The sequence below is a fragment of the Taudactylus pleione genome, unplaced genomic scaffold (assembly GCF_031769625.1).
Source record: "Taudactylus pleione unplaced genomic scaffold, aTauple2 ptg000309l, whole genome shotgun sequence".
In the NCBI taxonomy this organism is placed as follows: Eukaryota; Metazoa; Chordata; class Amphibia; order Anura; family Myobatrachidae; genus Taudactylus; species Taudactylus pleione.
Window position 1 is genome coordinate 4569362 of NW_028284710.1, and position 15397 is coordinate 4584758.

At 46.3% G+C, this 15397-nt stretch overlaps 1 protein-coding gene across 2 annotated transcripts in view; it reads right to left on the minus strand.

Moving 5' to 3' along the window:
* The window catches only part of GALNT4 (polypeptide N-acetylgalactosaminyltransferase 4), a 100821-nt gene that overhangs the window by 52083 nt on the left and 33341 nt on the right, over nucleotides 1-15397 (minus strand). For both annotated transcript variants that reach the window (XM_088442299.1, XM_088442300.1), the window contains 2 exons: nucleotides 14333-14522; nucleotides 9908-10093 (listed from right to left, as the gene is read on the minus strand). In XM_088442299.1, coding sequence (XP_088298425.1) covers nucleotides 9908-10093; nucleotides 14333-14522 — 376 coding nt within the window. The remainder of the gene's footprint in view (nucleotides 1-9907; nucleotides 10094-14332; nucleotides 14523-15397) is intronic.

A 15397-nucleotide genomic window follows, 5' to 3' on the forward strand; every position in this document is an offset into this window, starting at 1 on the left:
CTCCTATAAACCCTTGGCTCAGGAGGCCCCACCAGTGGCGGACCCTGAATAGGTTCCGAAGGACAGGCAGAAGTGCAGCATAATTTGAATGAGAACTGCTCTCAAGTTCCCACACAGGGTGAACCCTCATTGCACATCTTGCTGTTACCAAGGTGTCTCAGATTGTTACACTTGCTTTTAGCAGGTGGTCACCAGAGAATATTGTGAAGGACCAGGAGAAGTGGTGTGCAACTTCTCACTCACAATAAGATTTGTGATTGATGGAGTTTACATATTTGCAATTAAATACTCATATCAATTTACCTGTGCATTTTCTATTTGTCTAGCTACCAATATTGACTGGTCTGCTGTTTGCTTTCCTAATTAGTCAGTTGGATTGTTTTTTGTTATTGCTATACAAATCTGGGATAAAAACGGGCTGTTAGATTATATGCACTATTATTGCTCCCAAGTCATAAAGAGTTTGACATGGTCCACTTGACATGGAATGAATCATAGAAATAATTGAAAAAAAAAAAAAACAGATAGCACTCCTCTAATCCGTAATACCCTGGTGCTTAGACAAATCATAAGCAATAAATAATAAATATAAATCAATAAAATAGGTAGCATTCAAGGGACGTATCCAGTAGGATGTAATGCAGGACACTTCACTGCAATATAGTACTCTACGCACTTAGTGAGTGCTTCAATAAACCAAAAAATACTTATGAATGACAAATTCAATTTTGGTATTGAAACAAAGAAAGCGCTTGTCAAGAATAACAGTATTTAGTAAATACGTGCTAAATACATCAAAACCACACTGGTGTGTATGAGGCCTAAGACTCTAAAATAAGAGACCTTTACTCTACATGATTAGATGCTAATTTTCAGGAACACTATTTATATAATTTATAAGAGGATTTTTAAGTTAGTGTTATAATGCTTTGTGGTGAAAAAAAAAAAACATTACCGTATATACTCGAGTATAAGTCGACCCGAATATAAGCCGAGGTACCTAATTTTACCACAAAAAACTGGGAAAACTTATTGACTCGAGTATAAGCCTAGGGTGGGAAATGCAGCAGCTACTGGTAGTAATCCCCCCTCTGGTACTGTCCCCAGTAGTAATCCCCCCCTGGTAGTGCCCCCAGTAGTAATACCCCCCCTGGTAGTGCCCCCAGTAGCAATGCCCTCCCCTGGTAGTGCCCCCAGTATTAATCCCCCCCCTGGTAGTGCCCCCAGTAGCAACATCCCCCCTGGTAGTGCCCCCAATATTAATCCCCCCCTGGTAGTGCCCCCAGTAGCAATATCCCCCCCTGGTAGTGCCCCCAGTATTAACCCCCCCTGGTAGTGCCCCCAGTAGCAACATCCCCCCTGGTAGTGCCCCCAGTATTCCCCCCCTCCCTGGTAGTGCCCCCAGTAGCAACATCCCCCCCCTGGTAGTTCCCCCATTATTAATCCCCCCCGTCTGGTAGTGCCCCCAGTAGCGATATCCCCCCCTGGTAGTACCCCCCGGTAGTAGCCCCCCCAGTAGAAAGAAATGTAAAAAAAAAAAAAAACACTTACCTGTAACCCCGCTCCTGGTCCCGACGCTGCTACAGGTTCCTCCGCCGCTTTGCATAATGGGAGAGACGTCGTCATGACGACGTCTCTCCCATTACCCACTGCGGGAGCCGGAAAATGGCTCCCGCAGTGGGAGCAGCAGTAGCCGCTGAGAGTCTGACAGACTCTCAGCGGCTGCTGATTACACCAAACACATAGCTGCCGGCTCCGGCGGCTGTGTGTTTGGCAGTGTGTAGCGCTGACCGAACTCCGTCCGGTCAGCGCTACACACGCGGTGCAGGCTGTGTCACAGTGACACAGTCTGCACCGCGGCCCGCATGGTACGCTACTCAGCAGCGTACCATGCGGGCATGACTCGAGTATAAGCCGAGGGGGTGCTTTTTCAGCACAAAAAATGTGCTGAAAAACTCGGCTTATACTCGAGTATATACGGTACTTCTCTGCTTGTGAGTTGGAGATGTCAGAAGACACATTTATATTTGTAAGGGTAGCCTCAGTGCTAGTTTTTCCTCCTTGCTCTGTTCAATACAGTAGAAGTTGGCATACAGCAACAGCTATCCTTTATTGCAAGTAAGGTTACAAAATATTATGACAGAAATATCCCCAAGATTCATTAGTGTACCACAATATGCACCCATAAGCAAAAATGAGATTCCATTGTGGTATGTTTTAAAATAATTAAGGGGTTGGAGAGGATGTTCACTAGTTTGTCAGTGGCCATCAGGGCCGTAACTAGGGTGGTGCGACATGTGCCGCGGCAAAGGGTATCACAGGGCAGGGGGTGCTGCTCTGGCCTGTCAATTTTCTGTTTAAAATCATTCTCACTTGTAGCTTCCTCTTCTTTTATCCCCTGCATCTCCTGACTGCCCTTATCTCCTCCATGGTAGACTCCCCCTGCATCTTGCCACCTCCCCAAGCACCTTCAGTCACATCCTCTTATTTAAACACACACACACATCTCAAAATACTGTCATACCCCTTACCCATGAGGCCACACCCCTTTCAGACACACGTCTTATATCCCTATATGAAAATAAAAGGGGGGAAGGGGGCGCCAATGCTCTTTCTGGCCCAGGGCACCAAAAAGTCTAGTTACAGCTCTGATGGACATGGAGCCCATTTCTTTACGCAAAATGACTTAATATTTACAGGTGCTGAAGGGGTGTCAATAATTGAGACTTGTCCATTACTTTCCATGGTGTAGATTATCTTACCATCAAGTGCATTTGATGCAATTAGAGGTGCACAAACAGCTATGTAATAAATCTCTTTAAAGAAATAAGGAGACTGCCAATGCCCCCATGCTGTCCTGCTTAACACAACATCACTGGTGTCAAACAGAGTAGTATTTTCGAACAAAAATGTAAACCTGTAAATAAAGCTATACGATGTGTACCCAGCCAACAGAACGTCACAACATACAGAATATATTGCGCGTGCCGTACACGCTATACAATCCCGTGTACGACCCTGTGATATATTATTTCATGCTGAATTTAGCAGAATGGTGTCATCTACTACATCGTTCCATCTGCTGTGCAGCACAGCACATGGGATGATGCGATGCAAGCCTGGTATGCACACGCAAAAGAGCGTACACCAGTGGCGGGCTGGGCCGGGGGGCAGGGTGCCATCTGCCCCCGGGCCGCAGCGTCATGCAGGCCGCAGCGTCATGCGGGCCGCGGGCCGGTGCAGTCTGTGTCACTGTGACACAGACTGCACCGCGTGTGTAGCGCTGACCGGACGGAGTCCGGTCAGTGCTACACAGTACAAACACACAGCCGCCGGAGCCGGCAGCTGTGTGTTTGCTGTAATCAGCAGCCGCTGAGAGTCTGTCAGACTCTCATCGGCTGCCGCTGCTCCCACTGCGGGAGCCATCTTCCGGCTCCCGCAGTGGGTAATGGGAGAGCCGTCGTCATGACGACGTCTCTCCCATAATGCAAAGCGGCCAGAGGAGCCGGTGGAAGCGTCGGGACCAGGAGCGGGAGTTTCAGGTAAGTGTTTTTTTGTTTTTTTATCAAGTCTCTCTCTACTGGGGGCACTACCATCGGGGATTACTATGGGGGCATTACCAGGGGACTACTACTACTGGGGGAACTACAAGGGGGGACTACTACTACTACTGGGGGCACTACAAGGGGGGGGTACTAATGGGGGCACTACAAGGGGGGGCTACTACTGGGGGCACTACAAGGGGGGGCTACTACTGGGGGCACTACAAGGGGGGCTACTACTGGGGGCACTACAAGGGGAGGGGACTACTACTAGGGGCATTGCATAGGGGGGAGGGAACTACTACTAGGGGCACTACATAGGGGGAGGGGACTACCACTGGGGGCACTGCGAGGGACCACTGCTGGGGGCTCTATATAAAGGGCAATACTAGGGGTACTGCATAGGGGGGAGACTACAACTGGGGCCACTATTTAAGGGACATTGCATAAGGGTTACCACTATTGGGGCACTGCATGGGGTGGTGGACTGCTACTGGGGGCACTGCATAGGGGGTACCACTATTGGGGGCACTATATAAGGGGCTTACTACTGGGGGCACAAGGGGCACTGAACAGGGGGGACCACTACTGGGGGCACAAGGGGCACTGCATAGGGGGGGGGGATCACTACTGGGGGCACTACTGGAGGCCTGCATAAGGGTGTTATCTCCTGTGGCACACGGGCACTGCATATGGGCACTACGACAGGGGGCTGCCCCTAATCTTTATTTTTACCTTACATTAATCCCATATGGACCCGCCTCCTCCCTGAAACACTTGAGGGGGGGCGGCGCCGTAGTACGCACGTTCTTCGGGCACCCTGGCTACACGCTACTCCTCTGCCAGGGCCGCCTGCATGCATTTGCCCCCCAGGCTAAAAGTTGCCAGCCAGCCCCTGGCGTACACGCTATACAATCTTCACGATATATATCACTGCGATATATATAGTGTGTTGCACATAATGCAGTAGAAAATCCAGACGCCTACAGTGATAGTTAGTCCTTTGTGACTATACACTAGTAATCTGAGTCATAAGCATCTATGAAATTGCAGTGCAGTGCCCCAGCCTTCCATTCATGAAGTCATAAGTAACAACACTTATACCTATGCCTAGCTTGATGCAGAAAATGCTCCATATTATTTCAACTAGGGAGGCCGGGGATCCCTAGGCTTTAGGCCAAAAACGCCGGGATTTGAATTGAAGGATTGTCGCCTCCAATTATGGGATTCAGCTGCGCATGGCGCATTGCGCAGTTTAGCCAAGCCTTCAACGTGACAGTGATCTAAACGAGGTGCCAGAAAAACACTATTGTGTCTTAAAAAATAAATAAGTGAGCTTGGTGACATACAGATGTGTCCACATACATCTATAGGCCCCCATACATCAGCAATTGCTTGCATCAATCGTACAATTTGCAATCGATTGAAAAAGGGAACATTTTTATACACAAATCGATTGCAAATTGCACGATTCCTGCAAGCAATTGCTGATGTATGGGGGCCTTAACCTCCGTGCGCTGCAAGTCACGTCACACATAACGTGTGACTCTGTAGCAAGAGCGTCTTTTCGAGAGGCTTTTTCCCTTCAAATGAGTTATTAGCAGTGATACGCATGGGACACAAGCAGCTTCTGCTGATTAAAATCACAGCTGCTGACACTGTAAAGTAGCATTCTGCATGCAGATACACCCGCAGCTGCCACAGTATATAGGCATGCCGCATATCTTTTTAATCAGCAGAAGCTGCTTGTGCGTCCTTTCGCTTTGCAACTAAGACCCGTATTCAATTTGAGGCGCGTGTTTTTGGCGGAAACTTTTCGCCGATGACGTCATTTTCGCCTATTTTGACTTTACTCCGTATTCAATTTCCGCCTAGGCGGAAAGTCAATGCAATGTAATAGGCGGAAAAGTTTCGCCTATGAATGGGAGGCGGAAAAAAGTGCAGGATTGCGGTTTTGGGGTGCAACGCTGTGGGAACCCCTGTGCAGCCTTCAGACAGTCCCCCAGAGGTAAACGGTTGCAAAAAATAAAAATAAAAACATTTAAGAACACCCAAAAAAATGACTTTGAATATGGGGGCGTAAAATAAAAAATGTTGGGGCACAAAGATAAAAACTAGTGAACTTGACTCTGGGGGGGTGCCCAAGTATGCCCCCAAGTGTTTTTTTGATTGCAGGTGCTAGCGGCAGGTGGATTTTTCACGATATTTTCAACTTTACTTTAGCAACTTTTAAAAATGCTGGCCCCCATATTCAAGTACCCCAAATTTGCTGGGATAAGTTATTTTATGCAAAAAAAAAACCTCCTGAATACTATTCTGCACCACGTATACAAAAACGCTAATTAGCAGCTATTGAGCCCGTTTAAAAACACCAAATACCTTCAGCAAACCAAATCGGGGGCTACCATAGCTAACCCCCATGTCAGAGCATCTTTTGGGGGGTGTCAGGCTGATTTCCCCAAATCTGACAGTACTTTCCGCCTGTTCAAGTTTCGCCGGGTCCCGTTTTCACGTACTTTCATATTGAATACAGGGTAAAGCGGGCACACACGCGATACTTTTCCGCCTACAAAACACACGATGTAGGCGAAAAGTCTGGGAGACGGAAAAGTATTGTGGGTCCGCTATAATTGAATACGGCTCGAAGATGAATTTGAATGTAAAAAAAGTTGCACGGAAAGACGCTTGGCACTGCAAAGTCACGCCATGGCACGGCGCAACTAGAAAGGTTGTTTAACACGCAAAGAGGATGTATGTGGACACATCTGTTAGTTCAAGTCTTGAACTGAACTAGATTGAAACTGTGACAAGGATTCACAATCAATCCTGTAATTTTCTATGGTTAGCTGATATTATTTCTGTATTAATAAAATGTAAAGATTTAGAACATTACATATTAGTGTTCATTCTAGCACCATGCACCTGTCACAACCTGTGCAGTTCCTCTTACCTGCCTGGGGTGTCACTCAATGCTCTGGTGCTTCTAGCACACTCTGGTCTGTATCTCAGCAGTTTGTTGCTGAGTGTGATAGAAGCACCAGAGCAGGGAGGAACTGCACAGGTTGTGAAAGGTGCAGGGTGACGATACAATGTAATGTAACGATACAACGCGCAGTGTACACACTGCAGGACCCAATGCACATCGGTGTTATGTGTCGTTACATGCTGGATGTCGCATCATTTATTGCATCATCCATGCAGAACAGCAGATAGGACAATGCGATGAACGGCCGCTGTGAATGACAGATCGGGCATACACACTATATGATGTGTACGATATATTGTTCCGATCCGCGTCTGAACAACAGATCGTATAGTGTGTACCCAGCTTAAGGGGACATGTTTTTATTACACGTGTCATTTTTATATATAGGTGTGTGCGTATAGAGTTTTATATCATTGCACACAGGGCCTGATTCAGCGGGTCGATGGCTGGGCAGTGCGCACACGCACGTGTGCGAGCCCCGGAGCGAGTGAGAAATTCACTCGCTCCGGGTCTCGTTACAAACGGGGCGGCTGTCGATGTTGATTGACAGCTCGCCCCGTTTTGTAGGCGTGGAGGGGGGGTGGCTGACCAAACTGAGGCGTTCCTGAAGGAATGCCTGCCATTTGAGGGCGGCCCAACTGACATCACGAGTGATGTCAGTAGTGAGCTTCCGGCTCTATTAGAGCCGAAAGCTCACTGGTGCTTACGGCACACGAGACCCTACCCACAAAAAAAGCGGCCGCCCTGATTCAGAGCAAGCGCTCACTTTTTGCGAGCGGCTCCGAATCAGGGCCATAGTACAGAAGAGTGCTCATCTTTCTGCATACTACTGACATACTCGTGTATAACCCCTTTCAACATGTCACAGAACAGAGGCCAGAGAGGTTATCACAATGGATTTGATGATTGCATGTTACACAATGATAAACCCTGTGTGACGGCACTGAAACATATGAATCAAGCCAAAACACACACAATACAGAATTGCAGACAGAATCCAGGTTACACATTTGTAAGAAAAGACAGCAACATGCCAAAAAAAACTGAAATGGCTTATTTTGTGGCTATTATTCACCTTCCGCTTAGGGAGTAGTAATAGTGTTGCAGAACGCACAAGAAGGATGGCGTAATGAGGACATGGCTAGAGTATGACGGCACAAAGTTTGTATGAATAGCAGCATGACAACCTGTGTAGACTAATTATTTTGTGTTCGCACACAATGGTATGGACCTTGAGATTTAATTTCAGTACCACGAGATATATATTCATCTAAATGTATATACACGCACACACAAACATATATCGTACTTGCCAACCCTCCCGATTTGGTCGGGAGCCTCCCGAAAATCGGGTGCCACTCCCGACCTCCTGGGCAATCCTGCCGGCTGCCGCCCATCCAACCCTATCCCATCTCCCTGCACTTACCTTAGAAACCCCCGCTGCAGGAGGGGGCGGTGACATGATTCACGCTGAATCGCGTCATTTTTGCTCCGCGTCCTGCTTTACAATACCTGTAATATCGGCATTGTGTAGCAGGGGCAGGCCCACAAATGCACATCGTCTGGCCCTCCTCGCGATGGCCACGCCCTGTCATGCCGATCTGGCTGCTCCCTCCCGGAAAGGGCAGCCAGAAAGTCAGCAAGCCTGACATATACATACATAAACATATAAAACAAGAGGTGTGCTGGCTTCCTTGTTTTTCATGCTTAACTATTTATGAGAACATTCAATTGTGTGCTGCCTGTACATACATGCACATTATATATAAAAAGCCACGGCCGCTTCATCGTAGCAGTTCGTATACAAATTCAGAACGCAGATATACAAGTGTTGCATAACAAATGAATCAGTGCAGTCTCCTGAAGCGGTTTACTGCACCCAGGTGAACAAGATGCGACATGGCACGCCAAGAAGGGCTGTATGGCGCGATTACAGCAATACTGTATGAGGACACATCTATCTATATATCTATATTTGGAAAAAGGCACAAGACAAGATGTTGAGGGTTACTAAAAACACTGTCCAAGGGCCAAAACCTGCACTAAGCCTACAGCAACCAGATAGAAGATCAAAAACTCCCATTACAATAAAGTCATTAAATCTAAAACAAATATATAAATCATGCACTTACAAGTGATACTGTATAAACCAAATGTACTGTAGAACACTTACAAGTGAGCCTTTTCTACTAGCTTTAAAGTAATCTAATAATCCAAAGTGAACCTAAACCTGTGGAAGAGATTACCTAGCAATTAGTAGCAATATACTTGTTGTGTGGTTAACCAGGATCTGTCTCATAGTATTTAGCAGGCTTCTAAATATTCTACATGCATTTCACATTGCATCATTGGTGAATTTGCAGACTTTAGGGGTTTGACCGCATATCTCATATGCACCTAGCACCGGAGTGCGATGCACCCATGTATGTACGTATATGAAGTTGCGTCTGGGTGGGGGGGAGGAGCAGACGGGGGAGCGCCCATCTCCCCTAAGCTGCGATTTTGACGGCACGAGTACGCTGGCCTCACAGTAGAAGACGCTAACTAGTGCGTCTACTACCCATCCTCGGCGACAGACGATATGGCCCTGGCCGCCTTAGTGAGTACACGTTACACGAGGCCTTCGCCCGCAGCCGCCTCCGGTGCGTCTCCTGCAGTATATACAGGATCTTATATAATTGATATTGGAGAACCTACTCTATATGCTTTCTGTAATTAAAGAGCCTGAACTATCACCAGCCCATCTGTGTAGGGAGATAAACAGACACTGGGTCTCATTCAGGCCCGCTCGCGAGCGCAGGACGCTTGCAAGCGGGTCGGTTACCCCAATGCGCATGCGCACGACGACAGCGACAGCCGAGCTGTCGTTCCGGGTCTCGCACCAAAGGGGGCGTGCTGTCGATGGTGAGTGACAGCACGCCCCCTTTGGTCGGCGTGGCTGCCAGACGGAGGCGTTCCTATGGGAACGCCTACCGTCTGGGTCCGGCCCCACTTTATCACTAATGATGACAGTGGGAGTGATTTTGGCTCTGATAGAGCCAAAATCACTCCAGGGCTTGCGGCCACGAGACCCTACCGCAGGGTCTCGTCGCAAGCCCGATGGGTGCGATGGTCTTGACCATCGCGACCATCATCATGGACGCTCGCATAAGCTGTGGGTGGTAACCCACAGCTATGCGAGCGTCCAAAAGGCCGTTCCACATTTAAATAGGACGGCCCTGATTCAGAGCGAGCGCTCTGAATCAGGGCCACTAATCAGAATGCATACTATGTTTCAAATAAAAGAACTTTGTTATGTTGTTATTCCAAAAGAATTCCAAACAGGGTACAATTTACAAATTTTGCTTATTGGATAAACAATGTGGAACTTGTAAATTACCTTAATGGATCTATCCTAGACTTCCTTCTTTGGCGCTCCTTTTCTGGTACGGCATGCCATTGAAACGTCAACCGCCAATCAAATCCACCAATCATGGGTTCACCAGTCTGCATGTAAAACTCAAAGGTGTTCCAGTCAATTGTGTCAATTACAGGACAGACAATTGCAGTTTCATTCTCCCCAATCCTGCAAGACCATCAATAACATTATCATTATTTATATAGCACTATTTATATTATGAGGCACTGTAATTATTAGTATGTTTTTGGAGCGTGGAGGGAACCTGGAATACACGGTGGAAAACCAAACACGAGCAGAACATATAAATTCCACCCAGTGTGGGCCCTGATTTGATTCCAATAGCTAATTACCATCCATTTAATGCAGAGGTATTTTCTAATGTAGATTTTGTAAAGATCACACTGTTGCCAAACACTGGAGGCAATTCAATTAAGCGTGTGGTGAACAGCGCCGGTTACTTGATCCCAGAGCTATTCTATTCAGCGTGCTGTTTAGTCCAACTACAACAATTTAAGGCCTGTATTCAATTAGAAGCAAAAACCCAAGATCCGCGTAAAAGTATCGCTGATTGAGACTTTTTGCTACAAAAACTTAAACGGAAACTTATCTCCGTATTCAATTCCATCTGCCTTTCACGTACGCGAAAACGCAATGCAATGTAATAGGCAAAAAAAGTTTCGCCTATGAATAGGTGGAGAAAAAAAAGTGCAAAATCACTATTTAGGGGTGCAAAGGTGGGGAAACCACTCTGTACCCTTGGGTCAGCCCCCCAAAGGATAACTGCGTAAAAAAAAAAAATATGAGGAACAGCCCAAAAAATTACTTTGAAAAAGGGGGGCAAAAAAATGCAAAGTGGAGGTACAAACTTAAAAACTAGCGAAATAGACTTTTGGGGGATCTCAAGTATGAGTGAGGTGTTTTTTTGATTGCAGGTGTTTGCTGAAGGTGCGTTTTTACGTTTCTTAGAACTTCACTTTAGCAACTTTTAAATATCCTTGCACCCATTTTCAAGTACCCCAAATTTGACAGGACTACTTATTTTCTCCAAAAAAATACTGCTTTGTGCCATTCTTCACCACTTGTGCAAAGACGATAATTAGTGGCAATTGCGCGAACTTAAGTACCCCAAACTGATTCATCAGGGCTAGTCGGGCACTATTACATTGATCCCCAAAGTTTCTGCATCTTTTTTTTTTTTTTTTGGGGGGGGGGGGGGGGGTTTGTTTCAGGCTGATTTCCCCGATTCTGACACCACTTATTGCCTGTTCGGACATTGTGTATCTCCGTTTTCGTGTCTTTTGGAATTGAATTGGGCGATACATTTCCGTGGCTAAATTACATGATGTAGGTGAAAATTCCTGCAGGCGAAAAAGTATCGCGGGTGCGAAACTAATTGAATACGGGCCTAAGTCTGAGAATGGTTCACGTGACTTAATCGTGTTTAGTCTTGAGAACCAGCATTCTCGGACTAAAGTGCCAGCCGTGAGGCTGTTAGCGCTAAGCTGGCAGACAGCCTCGCGGATCGCACTTTAGTCTGATTTCTCCTCGCACCCTAAGGCGGGTGCGAGAACGAATCGTCTAGTCGGGCTAACAGTGTGCTGAATTGAATGGCTCCGGGAACTCTGTCCCGGCGCTATCAACAGCATGCTTAATTGAATCACCCCCTATAGACACAAAGTACAGAAATAATATATCATAAAATGCCCACAGCATAGCAAATTTATATTAGCCAGTAACCTGGAAATTCCATGCTATTTCGCCTTTGTATATAGCAGGTCTGCCAAGACACTTATCCTTTTAGGATACTACTTGTTGTTAAAACAGATCAGTGACAGTTCAATGGTTAAAGTAGTATCTCTTAAAAATGTCCTGAGTTCTCAAATAGAGATTGTTTTATATAAAGCCTTACAGAAGCATCATCAGTGATTAGAGACTAAAATTAACCTGCCATGTTTTCTTTTCACTATTTGTATTTAAAAAGTTAATGTTATGTGGGTAATCAAACAATAAACGTAGGCGCTGAGCAAAAAAAAGTGGTTATGACAGAGCAGCTGCTGATAGGTGGCTGCAACCATTTAAGTAATAGGAAAAGGTAAATAATAAATCAGCAGCGCCAAGTCACAAACTAGTGTAGTGGTGAGCAAAAAAAGACACCAATATGAAGCGCGTCTGACAAACTACAGCCTAACCTAAGAAATATCATTTAATAAGCTAAATGAAATACTTCCGCTAATATGTATTAGCAATGCCTTTGTATAGCAACAGATAATACACAAATTTTGCAATCTAATGAAATCAATAAACTTATATGTCCAAATCTTTGTATTGTAGACAAAAATGATTATATTGTCCAGTACTCTGCTTTTTCAATATTAAATCCAGCTCTGTTAATAAACCAGCTTAGTAGTTAGAATTAGCTTTAGTAAGTGTAACAATGATCCAAATATACAATTGCAATAAGCTGTTTTAGTGCAGAATCAAATTAACCAGTTTAGCAGATAGGATTAGCTTGGTTATTGTAGCAATGAGCTATAAGCTTGTAACAAGCTGTTTTTAGTGCAGAATCAGATAGAAGTCAGTTTAGCAGATAGAATTAGCTTAGTAAATGTAGTAGTGATCAATGGCGGGCTGGGCCGGGGGGCAGGATGCCATGTGCCCCCCGGGCCGCAGAGCAGACTGTGTTTCTGTGACACAGACTGCACCGCGTGTGTAGCGCTGACCGGCGCGCGGACCGAGAGCTACCTGGTTGATCCTGCCAGTAGCATATGCTTGTCTCAAAGATTAAGCCATGCACGTGTAAGTACACACGGCCGGTACAGTGAAACTGCAAATGGCTCATTAAATCAGTTATGGTTCCTTTCAGGCAGCTGTGTATTTGTTGTAAGCAGCAGCCAATGAGAGTCTGTCAGACTCTCATTAGCTGCTGCTGCGCCCACTGCAGGAGCCGCTCCATCTTCCGGCTCCCGCAGTGGGCAATGGGAGAGGAGTCATGACATCATATGACGTCTCTCCCATAATGCCCGGGTAGGACAGACAGAGGAGCGGATGGCGACGGCGGGAGCGGGGATTCAGGTAAGTGTTTTTTTTTTTTTTTTTTACTACGTGTGTCTACTGGGGTGGGGGAGGCTGGCCCTGCAAGGAACAACTACTAGGGGCACTGCATAGGGGGGAGGAGACTACCACTGGGGGCACTGCATCGAGGGACCACTGCTGGGGGCTCTATAAAAAGGGCAATCCTGGGGGTACTGCTTAGGGGGGAGACTACAACTGGGGCCACTATTTAAGGGGCACTGTATAAGGGTTACCACTATTGGGGGCACTGCATGGGGTGTGGACTGCTACTGGGGGCACTATATAAGGAGCACTTGCATAGGGGGTACCACTACTGGGGGCACTATATAAGGGGCTTACTACTGGGGGCACAAGGGACACTACACAGGGGGAACCACTACTGGGGGCACTGCATAGGGGGATCACTACTGGAGGTCTGCATAAGGGGATCCTCTCCTGGGACACAGGGTGGCACTGCATATGGGCACCACGACAGGGCTGTTCCTAATCTTTATTTTTACTTTACATTAATCCCATATGGACCCGTCTCCTCCCTGGAACACTTGTGGGGGGGGGGGGAGGCGCCGTAGCACACATGTTCTTCAGGCACCCTGGCTACACGCTACCCCTCTGCCAGGGCCGCCTGCATGCATTTGCCCCCCAGGCTAAAAGTTGCAGGCCAGCCCCTGGCAGTGATCCATATAGAAATTTGCATTAAGCTGTATTTGGTGCAGAATCGGCAAATTAGTCCAGTAATCAATTCTAATCACACCATTTACATAGTTAGTGTTAAATCAATAATGAAATTAACTATATGCAGTATGGTCAATATGATAACAATGTAACTAGGGGTGTGCGACCAGTCACACCGCACAGAGCGCAAGGGCTCTGTGGGCGACACCTTCGTTGCCCCACAACCCTTGCTTCTGGCTAGCAGGGTGCCTGGAACGGCCACATGCAGTAAGGATTGCTTGTGCCGTGCCATCTGGGGCATCCTGTGGACGCTCCAAACGGGCACACTGCAATCTGTGCAGTCGACCAGGCGTTCTCAGGACACTCGGTCAGCGTTGTACTTATCGGTGCTGCCAGCCCCGTCCATTTTGTGCGAAGCCATGACTCAGGGGCTAGGGTGGCACGAAGATAATTTTAGGATCTCCTGCCATGGTATGCACCATTCTGTTTTACATATTGCACTAGCCAAAAAAAAAAAATCCATGATAAAAACTATAAACCTTCTTCAGAATTACCTATGACATGCATGACTTTAGAGTAGAACATTCCATTATTGCACTTCAATGTAAGAGCTACAGCAAAATTCCCATCCAAAGTGAATTATTAAATTAAAGATAGTACCTCTCTAGAAGTGGTTCTAGCCAACCAGTGATACATTCACAATGGCAATCCAGAAACGTGAGCACATCACCTATGGCATAGGTTGCACCAATTAGTCGTGCTCGCACCAGTCCTTCACGTTTTGTTGTCCTGATCAGACGCACTCTCTCCAGGGAACTGATATAGTTTTCAAGTTGGGACTTTAGAAATACTATAAAAAATGTTTTTTATTTTATGGAAAAAAAAGTTCAGTAGACAGGGGAAAACTTAAAAAGCATTCACAAAACTCAAGAAACCTTTTGTCAAACTTTCAATGGCCCCTAGTAATTTGCTCAAGTACCTAAAGAAAATAGATTTAAATGTGTACTTCATATTATATTTACTATATTTTATTAACAACTAGCTGTTGCCCGCGGCTTCACCCATGATGAAATCTCTTCTGTCAATATTATTTTTATTTGAGTGGTTATAGTTGCATTGCTTCGCATAGAGGCCCTGTTGCTGGGGTGGTCAATGTGACCAGCAGCGCTGTACAGACTGATGACAGCAGCACCTTCACCTACCATTTGCACCAATGTCACTATGTGCCCTGTGCACTAACTGCTATGTAGTCTAGCTTGATGCATATGGACACATCGCAGCTCCATAGAGTTATATGGGGACTGCTGTGCCGCAGATATCCCTTTTTAATAGATATGGGGATCCATATGTGTTGTGCTAAACCACAGAAAATTGCAGATTTCAGGAGGTTTTACTGCATTTTTAGTGGGTGTGGATCATTAGGTCTACATTGTCTAGATAGACAATGTTTGGGTAGACAATGGAAGATAGACAGGGACTGAAGGTCGACACACTAAAGGTCGACACACTAAAGGTCGACACTAAAGGTCGACTGGTAACAAGGCCGACTGGTAACAAGGCCGACTGGTAACAAGGTCGACAGCTATGAAGGTTGACAGGCAGTAGGTCGACACTCATATAGTGAAATGATCACTTTTTTTTTTTTTTAGGGTTAGTCACTTACCCCGACGATTAGGGTTAGGCACTTATCCCGACTGTTAGGCTCTTACTCCGTAGGTTAGGGTT